At 42.0% G+C, this 15,009-nt stretch overlaps 1 protein-coding gene across 1 annotated transcript in view; it reads right to left on the bottom strand.

Annotated features, from left to right (window-relative positions):
• Positions 1–15,009, bottom strand: part of esrrb (estrogen-related receptor beta) — a 41,258-nt gene that overhangs the window by 11,293 nt on the left and 14,956 nt on the right. Inside the window, exons 3-4 of the mRNA XM_061743296.1 lie at positions 13,952–14,361; positions 7,317–7,535 (exon numbers count right to left, since the gene is read on the bottom strand). Of these exons, the coding sequence (XP_061599280.1) occupies positions 7,317–7,535; positions 13,952–14,361 (629 nt within the window). The remainder of the gene's footprint in view (positions 1–7,316; positions 7,536–13,951; positions 14,362–15,009) is intronic.

Raw genomic sequence — 15,009 nt, 5'->3', positions numbered from 1 at the left:
GAATGTTTCCATTTGGATGTCTTTTCTATTGTATTAATTTCAACATTGTTAACATATTTCATCTACGCTGTTCTTTTTTTTTTTTTAACCACAGGGAAGGTATTTTGTTTATTTAATGCAATTGTATGCTAACATTCATATTCCGTGTCCTTGTATTTGGTGTTTCATCTGTGCCGTACAACTCTAAATCTTAATCCCTGTCAAGAAGGAGAATCCCTTCGATCTGTATACATAATGTAACCTCCAAACAAATTTAATTCTAAAGGCTGGATGGGGAAAAAAGGCTCAATGAAATGCTTGTGGTGGAGGAGGAGTTAATTTGTTCAGCCTCCTGTGTCCTCTGAGTGAACGACATCGGCAGCCAGAGCACTTCACTTGATGATTTCATCACTTTATAACAGGGAGGACGGTGTCAAACCCTGGGCATTGTGTGGCCACTGAAAATGAGCCTAATACAATTTGCCCATCAGCAAGTGCTTTTGGAGAGGATGAGTTTGGATGTGTCCCATGCGCGGCGATTGGAGGTCGCTCGGTGAATGGGGAGAAAGGGAACATCAGGATGACGTAAGATAGAAGCGGCGGCCTTCATTTAGCAAAGAGGAATTGAATTGGCAGATTATGCAAAATATTTTCTACATTTTCATCACCTCTTCTGCACGACTATCTCCCCATCACTGAATGCATGGAGGGAGATGGAGCACGGTGTATAATCATGTAACTGTAGAATAGTTTTTCCTCTACTTATATAAATGATTTGATTCCCTTGAAACACAAATCTGGATTAGGATTGTCTTCAATTTCCTGACAGTGACAACCTACTAACCTAATTACCCCAAATTCCCAACAGAGCCTCATCCTTCCTGGCAAGGACCAGGGATCCCTGTGCAAACACACACACACACACACTCGCACATACTCACGAAACACATCAACAAATAGATATTGGTTGTTGTTTATTAGGTGTCGTTGCTGCTTGAACTCTGGTTCAACTCAGACTGTTGTTATTGTGAGGATGGAAAATTCCTGTCATTGTCCAACGCCATGTCACCACTTTCTCCAGTTCTTCCGGCTTGTGCCAGGTGGCTACGCTTCCACTCCCCGTGTTCCTCTCCGCCGGCTGAGCAGTGTGGCTGTGTCAGCCAGCGATGGGAAGGTAGACGGGTGCCTCTTTTAATTAGAGCAGTCCTTGGTCATAATTAACAGATGCTGACAGGAATTAAAGCTTGGCGCTAACCTGTCTCACTTTACTGTCCGAAAAAGGGCCAGATAGAGACAGAGAGGGGAAGAGAGTGTCATTGAGAGAGCAGCTTCATTCGCACATGTTTGTCGGGGCCCTGACTGTGTAGGGAGCCTTTGAGGGGTTCGCCACTAGGGATGGGCGGTATGGACTAAAAAATGTATCACGATCATTTCTGGCATTTATCCCGATAACGATAAAAATGACGATAAAAAAAATACCAATTCAACTCCACCTTTTTAACTATAAAATCTATCTCGCTCTCAGATCCGCCATGTTTGTTACATAAAAACGTCATCAAGAGGAATTTATCCTTTTTTTCTTTCTTTCTTTCTTTCTTTCTTTCTTTCTTTCTTTCTTTCTTTCTTTCTTTCTTTCTTTCTTTCTTTCTTTCTTTCTTTCAGGCTCATTTCCTCCTTCCTTCCTTCCTCCTTTCCTTGTTTTCTTGCTTCCTTCTCCCCTTTCCTTCCTTCCTTTCCTTCCTTCCTTCCTTCCTTCCTTCCTTCCTTCCTTCCTTCCTTCCTTCCTTCCTTCCTTCTTCCCTCCCTTCCTTCCTTCCTTCTTTTTTCCTTCTTCCTTCCTTCCTTCCTTCCTTCCTTCCTTCCTTCCTTCCTTCCTTCCTTCCTTCCTTCCTTCCTTCTTCCCTTCCTCTTTTCTCCCTTCCTTCCTTCCTTCCTTCCTTCCTTCCTTCCTTCCTTCCTTCCTTCCTTCCTTCCTTCCTTCCTTCCTTCCTTCCTCCCTCCCTCCCTCCCTCCCTCCCTCCCTCCCTCCCTCCCTCCCTCCCTCCCCTCCCTTCCTTCCTTCCTTCCTTCCTTCCTTCCTTCCTTCCTTCCTTCCTTCCTTCCTTCCTTCCTTCCTTCCTTCCTTCCTTCCTTCCTTCACGTACGTTGTGCGTGGATTTAACGCAGAACTATAAATCAGCTTTACACAAAAACGTCATCAACGGGAATGTATCGTTTTTTACCGCGAGATGACAAATTCTTACCGTGAGGAATTTTTTTGACGGTATATCGTGAACGGTAAAATATCGCCCATCCCTATTCGCCACCCCCCTTTGGTCGCACCCGACAGGCAGTAAGTGATCCCACTCCGGCAGTCTGTAGCGCTCCCTCTAAAGTAAACAGTAGGTGTGAGGTAACGGGAGTGCTGCGCACCATCTCATCAAAAACCATCTCTCTGTTTTACGGGGAGCTTCACGGTCCACGTGAGGGTAGTAGTGCTGGAGCTCGGGTATCACCTCTTCAAAGAAGGATGCTTGGGGACGGGGGGCTTTTGGCCAAGGCGGCTGGCATTTGTGCAGGGGATTAGCACAGGCCTTGAGGTGGGGGCTGAGGCCAGCTGACCTAGGGCTCTTCTTTCTCTCCAAAAACAATAATAATCCCCCTCCAAGCACACTCCTTACAAAAGGGGCTGTCTTCACTCACTTTGTGTGGCCAACCGTGGTCGGCGCCTTATTTTGAGTGCTTCACCTGTTCTGGGTGTCCTCTCCCTGGGGAAAGTGTCAGGATGTCTGGGATGGTTGGCAATGCCAAGGGGGGCTTAGGCGGACCCTATTTTAGCTGGGAAAATCAGAAGGCCACATGGCAAGGCATGGGGAACCTTGCCTTTCAAGGAAGCCGCGCCACTAAACTGCAGTCAGGCACTATTTCAAAGGGCCCCTGTTGCCAGCTTCGCATGCTTGCAAGTGTGTCGCAGCATTTTTAATCACGAGTGGTGATGAGCGCGAGTAGCGGAAAAATTGTCACGCATTGCCGCCCCCCCCCCACGCGCTCCTCGTGCTGCTGACCCCAGAGGCCGCCATACTGACACCCTCGTCACATATTCCATTTACAGGTCAGCCACGATATCCCCGCGAGCTGAGATCATTTGCTCGTACTGATAATTAAAAAGACTAAATGGCACTTAAGACCCAATTCAGAGTCTAAGATACAGTAATACAAAGGTAGTTAAGGGTATTATGTCACATAATAAACTCACTGTTACTCACTTTACTGCCACTGTCACGTCCAGGTGGCAGATTGTTTTTGTGTCACCGCCTTACAGTCGTGGACTACACAGTATTGTATTTCAGGGACTGTACATGTGACTGTAATGCGGTTTATGTGTAAGACTATTGTGGTTTTTCTTTGCATGCTGACCACGTGAGCAGCGAGGTGTATTGTATATCAGTGCATATGCATTCATTTATCGTTGTTTAGCAGAATTTTACAATTCTCATACTGTCCTCTTAAAGAATGACCAGTAACAAAATCCAAAAGAAAGGGCATATAGATATATATGCATCGACTCGTGGATGCGTGGAGACATCCGAGTGAGAGAAAGACAGTCAGTGCTGACAGCGACTGAATGATGTCAAAGAAATCTCTCAATACCATCTTGTCTTCTCTCTTGCTCTAAGCTCGTGATCCGTTTCCATTGATCAGAGGAAAAACCTGTTGGCCCTGACATTTGATTCTTCTATTGATCACTTCTCCTTTATACAGTCAGAGGAAAGTATAGCAACTCAACACAAGGTTTAGGTCTTCTGCAACTCCCCGAATCAGGGCTGCTTTTCTTTAACAAACCGTTTTCAAATAGAGGAAAGAATTGTGAAGATAATAAGGAATCATAAACCATCAAATAAAGAATAAATAAAAATCACAACTAGTATTTGGTTTCTCCACTCTTGGTTTTTACAACAACTTGAACACTTTCAGATGTTCGTGTTCAGCAGGTGAACGATCTGATTATAGGAGTCATGGATCGTTTTTTTATTTTATTTCCAACATAAATGTTCAATCATATTGAGATTTGGACTGGCCAGGTCACTGATTAGCTTACATATCTTACCTAAAGAAATGTTTAAATCCTCTTTTCTAAATGGAAACATGAATTATAATCCTAGAAAAAAAAGTTATTAATCATCAAACATCTCTCTAGGTCTTTTACCTGTCAAGCAACCATCCCCCGACTTCTTCAATTGCTGCGGAAACTGTTTAAATCCCTATTACTTTTATATATTTCATTTGACCCCCACTAAACAAAAGACCCCTGGCTCATCTTCATATTTGATAAAGTCGTACGGTTCATTACTGGACTTTACTTTAACCATAATAATGATTTAAGATTTAAATTAGTCATTTAATTTCTTTAGTTCTCCACATTGTATTTTCAAGGCACGGGCCGAGTTGTATGTTTCAGTTTTACAAAGTCCTGACGTCTGAGTTTCGCCTGGCTCCGCAGTTTAGATAAATCCGGAGGCTTGTGTGTGTGAGTCAAAGAGAAAGACAGTCAGTGCTGACGGGCCACTGCATGATGTCAAAGAAATCTCCCAGTACTATCCTGTCTTATCTCCTGCTCTAAGCTCGTTCTAATCTGCAAGCGCTCCCTTTTAAACACAGACTAATCACGCCTACGTATTAACACCTGGGCCAGGTATTTGTTTTCAAATTGCAAATTGCACAGTTTTTCTGAGAAGAAAAGCAAGCAATTACTTAAAACAATTCCATAATATATTTTACTAGCAAATAAAGCAGGTGTATACATATCTTTTAAAAGGGAGGATTCCATATTTTTGTCAGAGTTTGCACTTATGTTCCTTTTGAGGGCAGCACTGTACTTTATTGGAGCTGCAAACATACAATTAGGGGATTTTCTTTCATTGAGACACATCGCGACCCTCAGTAAGGAAAGTAAGACCATCGTCAGTCACGTGACTGGCGCCCCAACAACGTATATTGAGAGCTAACGTGGCGTTGAGTGGACGGGTTCACAGAGTCCACGGTGGATGCAGACTGCGCTCCTCCCTCCCTTTGGCCTTGGTGACGTGCATAAGCAGAAGCGTACTTGACATCTCTCTGTCCATCATGGTAAATTTGTTTAATAATTCTAACTGTGACTAAATTCAGTAATTCGAGAGGGATTAATGATAACAGCAGCGGAAAAAAAATTCTATCAAACTATGACAATAGCAGCAGCGTGGGTGACGATAACCACTAAGTTAAAGAGGGGAGTCATTCTCATTCTGGGAATGTGCTGAACACACAGGGAGAGTGCATTAGAAACTGAGGCTCAGCTAAAGTCTGCATATTTTGAGTTTTACACTCTTTTTACTTTGACCTGACCCCGGTCATTCATATATAGCCGCGGCCACATATTTTTGTAGTCTCTTATTCTCCAAGATTATATATTGGCATAAATTTTTCATCAGATAGTAATGCGATTACTCTGTCTTTCTGGCACTGAGGGCTTTATCTGACTGAATGCAGTCCAGGGATTCTGTTACTGCGTGGGGATCCATACTGGCTACGACTCTGGCTTCAGGTTGTGCTGGATATATATATATGCATTTATAAATCCGGCTCTCCATTAGAAGAATAATGGGAAGATAAAAAATAAAAAAAGGGACTAGCTATACAGTGACAGTTAATTTAAAAGTGGACGTTTTTACATGATTTCACTCGTCAGTGTTTCTGGGACCATCCTAGTTTGCAAAACACAAATCCCACTTGACCACACACTAGGAATGGGTGATATTTTACTGTTCATGATATACCGTCAAAAAAATTCCCACGGTAAGAATTTGTCATCTCGCGGTAAAAACGATAAATTCCCGTTGATGACGTTTTTGTTGTAAGGACTGATTTATGGAAGGAAGGAAGGAAGGAAGGAAGGAAGGAAGGAAGGAAGGAAGGAAGGAAGGAAGGAAGGAAGGAAGGAAGGAAGGAAGGAAGGAAGGAACGAAGGAAGGAAGGAAGAAGGAAGGAAGGAAGGAACGAACGAACGAAGGAAGGAAGGAAGGAAGGAACGAAGATATGAGCCTGAAACAAAGAAAGAAAGAAAGAAAGAAAGAAAGAATAAAAGAATGAAAGAAAGAAAGAAAGAAAGAAAGAAATGAGCCAGAAAGAAAGAAAGAATGAAAGAAAGAAATGAGAAAGAAAGAAAGAAAGAAAGAAAGAAAGAAATGAGCCAGAAAGAAAGAAAGAAAGAAAGAAAGAAAGAAAGAAAGAAATAAAAGAATGAAAGAAAGAAAGAAAGAAATGAGCCAGAAAGAAAGAAAGAATGAAAGAAAGAAATGAGCAAGAAAGAAAGAAAGAAAAGAAAGAAAAGAAAGAAAGAAAAGAAATGAGCCAGAAAGAAAGAAAGAAAGAAAGAAATAAGTCAGAAAGAAAGAAAGAAAGAAATGAGCCAGAAAGAAAGAAAGAAAGGAGTCAGAAAGAAAGAAAGAAAGAAAGAAAGAGAAAGAAAGAAGAAAGAAAGAAAGAAAGATAAATTCCCATTGATGACGTTTTGTAGCATTCAGTATCTTTTAGAGCAGTGATTTGGGGGCTCCAAAGACTGAATGTGGTGACAGATTTATAGTTAAAAAGGTGGAGTTGAATTGTTTTTTTGTTTTTTTTTATCGTCCTTTTTATCGTTAATCGGGATAAATGCCAGAAATTATCGTGATAAATTTTTTAGTCCATACCGCCCATCCCTACCACACACATACACACATATCAGCACTTAAAAAATGAACACTTAAGAAAAAAAATCACCTCTATTATTTAATCTCAGAGCCAGATATCTTTCATTATTCATCTGTTTTTTTGCCTCCTTGAAGCAACCAACAAGTGAAACGGTGACAGAGACAGAAAGAGCTCAGGTGAGGATGCATCCACCGATGCAGTGGGGTGAAGAAGAGCAGAAAAGTACCCAGGAAAGGGAACCGGGGCCGGGGTCTCAGGGGGGGAGAGGGGGAAGAAACCCCGGCCAGACAAATCCATCTGAAGCATGTTTAATTGTCGCTGAATTCCCTGCTGGCGTGACTTTAAAAAACCATCCACAGGAAGAGAGCTGAGATGTTCGGAAAACATTTAGTGGATCAATATGCCAGGGAGAGCTGAAACTGTGGCGGGTGTGTGTGCTCAGGGACTCGGTGCGAGCCTTTCCAAGAGGAATACTGTTACATTTCTATTACTCAGACGGGCACGATCAACCTATTCAGCATATTTCTGTCCCCAGCTCAACTGCACATTATTTACTGCTGTGTATGTACGAGGCGGAGAAAGAAAAATACTCTGCGTCTGATTGCTGAGGCAATCTGGGACTTAGAAAGAAAAAAAAAAAAGAGAAACTATGATGAAAGCAACTGTGTGATGTTGAAATTCTGTATGTGTATTTGTGGGTGTAAGAATAATAAAAATGTTCTTACTCTTCTTACCTTCTTTGAGCATCCCCACTTTGAGGCATTTCATGAAGCGACAAGCTTGACATGACTTGCGTCTCCGTTTTGTGATCTCACATTCATTTGTGGCTGGACAGCTGTATTCTATATTACCTGAAGAGAAGTATAAGAGGAAAGACATTGGAAATTGCAAAACATTGTGAAGAACAAGCATTTCCCTGTAGCAATAAAGGCAAACTATAAATAACTGTTAGCAACTACCACCCGTTTGTGCTCCGTCATCACACGGCCGGTAATAAATCATCTCGTACGGATTAAAATTTGCACTTTTATAGTCATATGTATTCCTATAGAGTGTGTTTCTGGCGTGTGCAGGTGACTCGCGTGTCCTTCAGGGAGTACTTCCCAGCACTCGGGGCCACAGCGCGAGGAGAGGTGGAAGTAGGAGGCAAGGGTAGGGGTTAGGGGTGAAACTACAATGGTCCTTCAGGACTGTTCGGTGGATACCACTCCGGTCCGGCACTAAATTGGCCTCATTAATTCTGCGCGTGTCCCCTCCAGGCCCCGGGCGCAAACCGTGTCCCCCTGCGCTCGCACGGAACCCGCCACCGCCTCAATAGCAGGGCTGGAGAGCCAGACACACTGCCGCTGACCACTTTACATAATACTCCTGCAGACCCAAACCTGTTGTTACCACTGTCGCTATTGTTGACTATTTACATAGTGTACAGGCAAGAGGACCTTATGCATTATTCAGCTGCAGCGTCTGATTCCAGGACGGAGCAATGAAAAAGAGTTTCACTGCCACACAATAAAGGAGCACGCTCTGCTCTACCCTAGCATTAGCAACAGAAAGGGCAGGATATGTGTGGCAGCACCTCCGCTTCTGCCCGGCTCCCTACATTTTACTGTATTCAGGGGGTCTCAATACACGGTTTCAGTGTAATTGTTGCTTCAAGCCCACGAATTTGTATCATCCTCATTGAGAGCGGGCTCTCAGCTTTTAAGCTTTTGACATTGATATCCTTCTAAACTTTTCTTTTAATCTATTGCACGAGTCTGTTTAGGAAAAAACATGATTGAGTCCAAATTTGATTGAATGTTAGCATTATGGTTTATATATATATATATATATATATATATATATATATATATATATATATATATGTTGCTCCTCATCCAATAAAGTACATGTAAGTAAACATTGTGCTATTGAATTTTCTTTGAGTCTAGCATGCTTTTTTTTAAAGAGTTTATGTCATATCTTCTCTGTTTTAACTGACAGACGAACATTGCGGACACGTCTGTGTTTCATCTCATCCTGCAGCTGCTGCACAGCTCTGACCCTCTCCCTGCATTTCTGTCAGAAAACTGCGTAATATTCCGACGGCGTTCCTCCACTGGCCCTCCAACACCCTCTGACAACTTATGCAATTATGTTAACATTATTGGACAGATCAAGTGGAGGGTCCCTAGATGTTATAAATAATTAGAAATTCCTCCTTATATCTGGGTTAGAAATCATTATGCTAATTCTCATCATCTCTTCGGGATTGGAGTAAATAAAGGTGTGAGAGAAGCGGCTGATGAGCTCTGATTGCCTTTCCTCTGTCTATTTTCTGTTGTCATAGCAGAACAGACCATAATAATCCTATCCATTTGCCACAAGATGGGAGGAGGCAATCAGTACTAACCCGCAGGACTTAATACTTCAGGGTCTTTTTTGTTTGTTCATCCATTATGCACCAACCAATCAGCAATTTTCATGTAAATTGCTAAATAAGTTCAAAATATATTCTGATTACAAACATGACAAAAGCGCTTAAATGTGAACTTTATATTAAGTGCGACTGTGATGCATGCAGGCTGTGTTGCAAGTTTGTTTGCATGGCCCAACTCAGCAGCGCAGAAAGGTGCTTCACTCCCTCTCCTACTTGACAGGGGTGTCCGGTACACGTGCACGAACCGTGCACGTGGGTAACTTCACTGGCTCTGTCACAGCCATTTTTCCAGAAACCAAAAAACAAATGCTGCCGTATCCACCTGTCCTGTCAAGCTCCGTGTTCATCTGATGTTCTGTCAGAGGGGGCTTCTCATAGCTCAGTGCGGAGTGAAGGCTGGATACAGGAATTCCGCATCCCCACGTTTGGTTTAAATTTAGATCGGAGATTGTTTCAGTAGACGAACACATACTGTCCCATGTCCTAACGTCCAAATACACTCGGAGATTGGTTTTATCAGCATGGTTATAGGTTAAAACTCCGGCCTTGAGACCAGGAATTAAAACACAAACCAAGTAACGGCTGATTATGCTGAAGATTTGCCTTCGTTGTTGATATTTGTAAATGCAGAAATGTGCATATTATGTGAAACACTCCATTTACACTTTTTACAAAATAAACCTGTATTTTTAAGGTTAACTATTAATCATTAAAGTTCAAGGTGAATTAAAAAAAATTCATAGTCATTTACATTTATATATACTTATTTAGACATTATTGATATACTGTAGAGTCATTAAGATTGAGCAGCTTTTCATAGCTCACTTTGAGATGTTTGTTTTCTCGCTCTTCCCTGGAGAGCTCGTGTTTTAGCGAAATAAACTAAAATGAACTGAGTCACAGTGAATTTTTCTAAACTGTGCTGAATCTCAAGACTCTGAAGGGGTTAAAGGAATAAAAGACACAGAGGGATGAATTAATTTGATAGATTTTTCTTCCTCATGTTCTGTAGCATTAAAGTATGGTGAGGAATGGTTAAACAAAGTGGCACATAAGTGCTTTGTTTAAAATGGGGATTTATAGTCACAGCAGATTCCCGCTTCAAACGGTGCACGCGCTTAAGTGACATTCAAATACGACGCAGAGACATAGTGTCACAGCGAGGCAAGTTTCATCTTCACAAATTAAGTACACCGACGGGAACCTCTTTGACCCGAGGGCCATGCTGGAGTTTATCTGTCTTTACAGAGGTTATGGCATGGTTACCAATAACATTACAGAGTGAAAGGACAAGAAAAAGATTTCCCTCCTTTTTCTCTTGATAAGTATCTGTCTCAATCTATTTTATGGCTTTTCAGGACCCATGCCAGGGCACAGAGGGGAAAGTCAGGTCTTGTAAGTAAATTACAGTAAAATGGCAGGTATTTCTCATCAAAATCTAAACCGACTTTTACAGGCTTACTGTCAAGGTCTATTACTTCATATAAAAGAGGGCACCTGAGTTCAGTTGGTTTTCAAGTGATTTTACACTTGGGTTCAAAATGGGAAGAAAACATGGTTCAATAAGGCATTTATGTTTTTGATTAGTGGGGGGTACGTGAAATGCAGTGATGTCGGGGTTGGGGGGGAGGGTGATAAGGGAGCAATGAGGACCGGGATATTTCTAGGATGGATGGAGATCCAGGTTGACATTAATTTGGATCTGGCCTTGACTAATGCAACTATCTCCACGTTTGAGTTCAAGGGGCTTTTCACTGGATGAATAGGTGACAGAAGATGGATTTGCTATCTGCTTTTGTTGAAAAGGTAGGGGCATCGGCCGCCAAAGGAGGCTGGAAGGCAGGTGAAGGAGATTTAGGTGCATAAATGTGAGATGTCATCTATAAACATTTTCAAAAAAATAAAGATTATATGTGATATTTTATATCTACCGTATTTTCTGGACTATAAGCCGCACCTGTATATAAGCCGCATCCGCTCTATTTTTAAAAAAACAATAAAAAAAAGATATACAAGCCGCACCTGTATATAAGCCGCTCTATTTAAAAAAAAAGATATGCAAGCCGCAAATATTTATGTTGTTAGATTAGACATTTACTACATGTACAGAACCATTTTGAACTGTAAATGATGTACATGTTTGTACCTAAATAGATCCTTTCCTAACTGTCTTTTAACACGGCAGCAACTTTGCTGATTAAAACTGGACAGAACCAAGAGAAAATAACCAGTATTTATTCATCTATTTATCTGTTTGAAATCTGCTTCTACTTCTATCTGCTAAAGAAGAAGTAGCGTATTCTTCTTTGCATTTATTTTGTCTTAGTTTTTATTCTAATTCCGGTTAGAGCGCCCGAGCGGTGGAAGAAAAATCCACAGAATAGCTGCACCTTTGTATAAGCCGCATGGTTCAAAACCTATGAAAAAAGTAGCGGCTTATAGTCCAGAAAATACGGTATATGTTATAAGAATAAGATGCTATATCACAAAGTGAGCAAAGGGGGATAAAGAAATTGTCATGTACATGGTTGACATGAACTTAGCGTATTTGCCCCAAGTGTTATACAACAATGTGATAAAGGCCCGGGAAAGACAGCTCCTTTGTTTTCTTCTCATTAGAGTGGGCCGTCTCACACTCCACCCTTGACTGCCTCGTTATTCCTTTAATTAATCAGTTCTCATCAACAGCACTCTTTCATTTTTTTCAAGGGGCTCCACATTCTGCGATTTACTGCCTTCGTTTTACTCTGGCAGGGCTGCTTGTGTTTCTTTCATCATTTCGGAAAGGCTTTCACCTCCCCCCTCCCAAAAAAGTCCCTGCGTCCTCCTCCCGCCTCTTCTGCTCGGGACCCCTGTCTGATTATTATGCCATTAAGCTTCTCCTCCTCTCCTCTGAAAGAGCAGCAGGGTCCCTCTCCAATCTAAAGAAGTCCTGGGTTTTTTTCCCCTCCTTTCCCTGAAATTACCCGGCGACGCGTGCCTGAGTTTCTAATTGGCATGCCCGTCCCTGGAGACGGCCCCCTCCCTTCCTCCTAATGAAAAGCCTCGGCCTTAATTACACTTTCCAAACGCTGATTGTTATTGACAAAACTCCTGTGGCTCGGACAAACGACAGCAGATTAGCTCCATTACAGGCAGCCCTCCAAGCAGAGAAAGAGAGGGATTTCAAATCGACAATGCAAAGTGAGGGCGGAAAAAAGAGGAGCTTTCAATTCTTTTTTTTTTTTTTTTTTTTTTTTATGTACCTTGCTCTTAATTGTTTGAGCCATTGCTCCACTTAAGATGTCTCTTTCTTTCCCCAATGCCTCTTTTCTGTTCCATTGTGTTGCCGTCAGTGTACTTTTACTGAGGGGGACAAAAGCCCAGCTATGTTACTTGAGAGAAAATGTTCATCTTTTGTCAATAGACAGGATTGCTGATGGCAGCATGGGTAAACAGGAGGATTTGGCCTAATGCTTTTGTTTGCCTGCAAAAGGTACATAGACTGTCTAAAGTTGATAGGGCTATAAGGTCCAAAATCAACACCTCACATCAAGTCAGACAGCCTGTTCTCCACATAATTCCTGCAATCATTTGCTGGAGAAAAATGTAACCAAAAGATGAAGGATGTCATTGGCTTTGAGCTGAAAAACCCAAATCCTATTTTCTTCCACCAAACCAAACCCTTTGGCTCATTTGATGTTCTTTATTTCATTTTTCCACCGGATGTATTCCTCTACTAAGCCAGCAGAGCTTAGTCCTGAGCAGCTGTGCCTGTTGTGCAGATTTATTTATTTTTTTCAGGCTCAACAATATCTTCATCCTTCTGATTAATCTGGAGCAGAGCGCATGGTTTCACTGTGGGGGGCCTGTCATTGCCTCTCTAATGAGAAGCTACGATACATCATGCCTTGCAGATAGCCACCCTCGTCCCCAGACGCACACACACGCGCACACACGAAAAACAGGACAAGAATAATGAAGAATGTTTCTGAGCCCCCCTTCCCAATTGCATGTGGATAAACATGCCCCCCCCACTCCACCAGGTCTGACCTCTGACTGATCACTGTGTCCAACAGACGCCACCAATCCTGACAAATGACGCCATCATAGTTACTACCGTATTTTCTGGACTATAAGCCGCTACTTTTTTCCTAGGTTTTGAACCATGCGGCTTATACAAAGGTGCGGCTATTCTGTGGATTTTTCTTCCACCACTCGGGGCGCTCTAAACGGAATTAGAATCAAAACTAAGACAAAATAAATGCAAAAAAGAATACGCTACTTCTTCTTTAGCAGATAGCAGCAGATTTCAAACAGATAAATAAATAACGGTTATTTTCTCTTGGTTCTGTCCCGTTTTAATCAGCAAAGTTGCTGCCGTGTTAAAAGACACTGTTAGGAAAGGATCTATTTAGGTACAAACATGTACATCATTTACAGTTCAAAATCCTTCTGTACATGTAGTAAATATCTAATCTAACAACATAAATATCTGCGGCTTGTGTATCTTTTCTTAATTATTTTTTTAAAAATAGAGCAGGTGCGGCTTATATGCAGGTGCGGCTTATAGTCCAGAATATACGGTACTTGTTTAGCTAATGGTCAAGTAAAATGTACAGTTGTGTGATATATTTTTTTAAATGCCTGCAAGTTTTTTCATTTTTTTTTTCATTTTTCATTAACGGTGGCTGGTCTGGGAAAGTAAAGACCACATCTTCCATTCCCTGAGATAGTGACCGGCTGCGGTTGAGTGTGTTTCAGTTTCAGTGTCGTTGGGAAGCCAGACACGTCATGTATGGAGGGTGTTTTTGTGTCTGGTCATGCAGCAACATGGGATGCAATAACTAGTTAAAGGGAGGAAAATACCTTGTATTGTCCTTTTAAAAAAGGCTTTGCAGGCCTCACAAGAGGCCACCCCATAGTGATACCCCGAGGCTATATCTCCACAGACCAGGCACAGCCTCTTGGGAAGGGAGTTCAACATGTATTCGCACTTTATGGACGAGTCCTCCATGATGGTGCTGGAGCAGTCATCGTAGCGCTTGCGGCAGGTGCCGGCGCCGAGCCCGCCGGGGGTGAACATAGGGGGGGAGTCCAGGCCGTTGGAGTGGCTGTTCATGGCGTTGACATAGCCTCCGCTGGCGTCTGAGTTGCCGCTGGGGCTGTGGTGGCTGACTGTGTCGATGACCGAGGACGGACTGGATGGCTCTGTCTTGATGTAGGACCCACAGCTGGAGGGGAGATGCCGTTCATCAGCGGCCATTCTATTCAGCAGCCTGAAGGGGGGTGAGGGAGAGGGGGAGCCGGGAGGGGAGGAGGAGGAGAAGATGGTGAAAATGATTAGTAGAGACGTTCAGGAGATTTCACAAGAAACAAAACACACAAAACTCATCCACTAGTGGAGTAACAGAAGCGCCAAATGACATTGCAAACAGGTACAAAGTAGGACTGTAATAATAATCATCATAATCACAAGATAAATGCTCTTTTATTGGAACAAGACTTCTTGTTTTCTAGAGCTCATTAATCTAGACCAGGGGTCGGCAACCCGCGGCTCTAGAGCCGCATGCGGCTCTTTAGCGCCACCCTAGTGGCTCCTGGAGCTTTTTCAAAAATGTTTCACCTTTTTTTCCTTTTTTTCCCCTTTTTCTTCTTTTTTTCTTCTTTTTCTTCTTCCTTTTTTTCTCTTTCTTTTCTCTTTTTTTCCCTTTTTTTTCTTTCTTTTCTTGTTTTTTTTTGCTTTTTTCTTCTTTTTTTCCCTTTTTTCTTCTTTTTTTCTTCCTTTTTTTCTCTTTCTTTGTCTTTATTTTCTCTTTTTTTCTCTTTTTTTCCTTTTTTTCTTTCTTTTCTTGTTTTTTTTTTCTTTTTTCTTCTTTCTTTCCTTTTTTTCCTCTTTTTTTCTTCCTTTTTCCTTTCCTTTTTAA

The sequence above is a fragment of the Cololabis saira genome, chromosome 16, assembly GCF_033807715.1.
Source record: "Cololabis saira isolate AMF1-May2022 chromosome 16, fColSai1.1, whole genome shotgun sequence".
Taxonomy (NCBI): domain Eukaryota; kingdom Metazoa; phylum Chordata; class Actinopteri; order Beloniformes; family Belonidae; genus Cololabis; species Cololabis saira.
The sequence above is the reverse complement of the archived record's forward strand: the minus strand, read 5'-3'. Positions and strand labels throughout refer to the sequence as shown.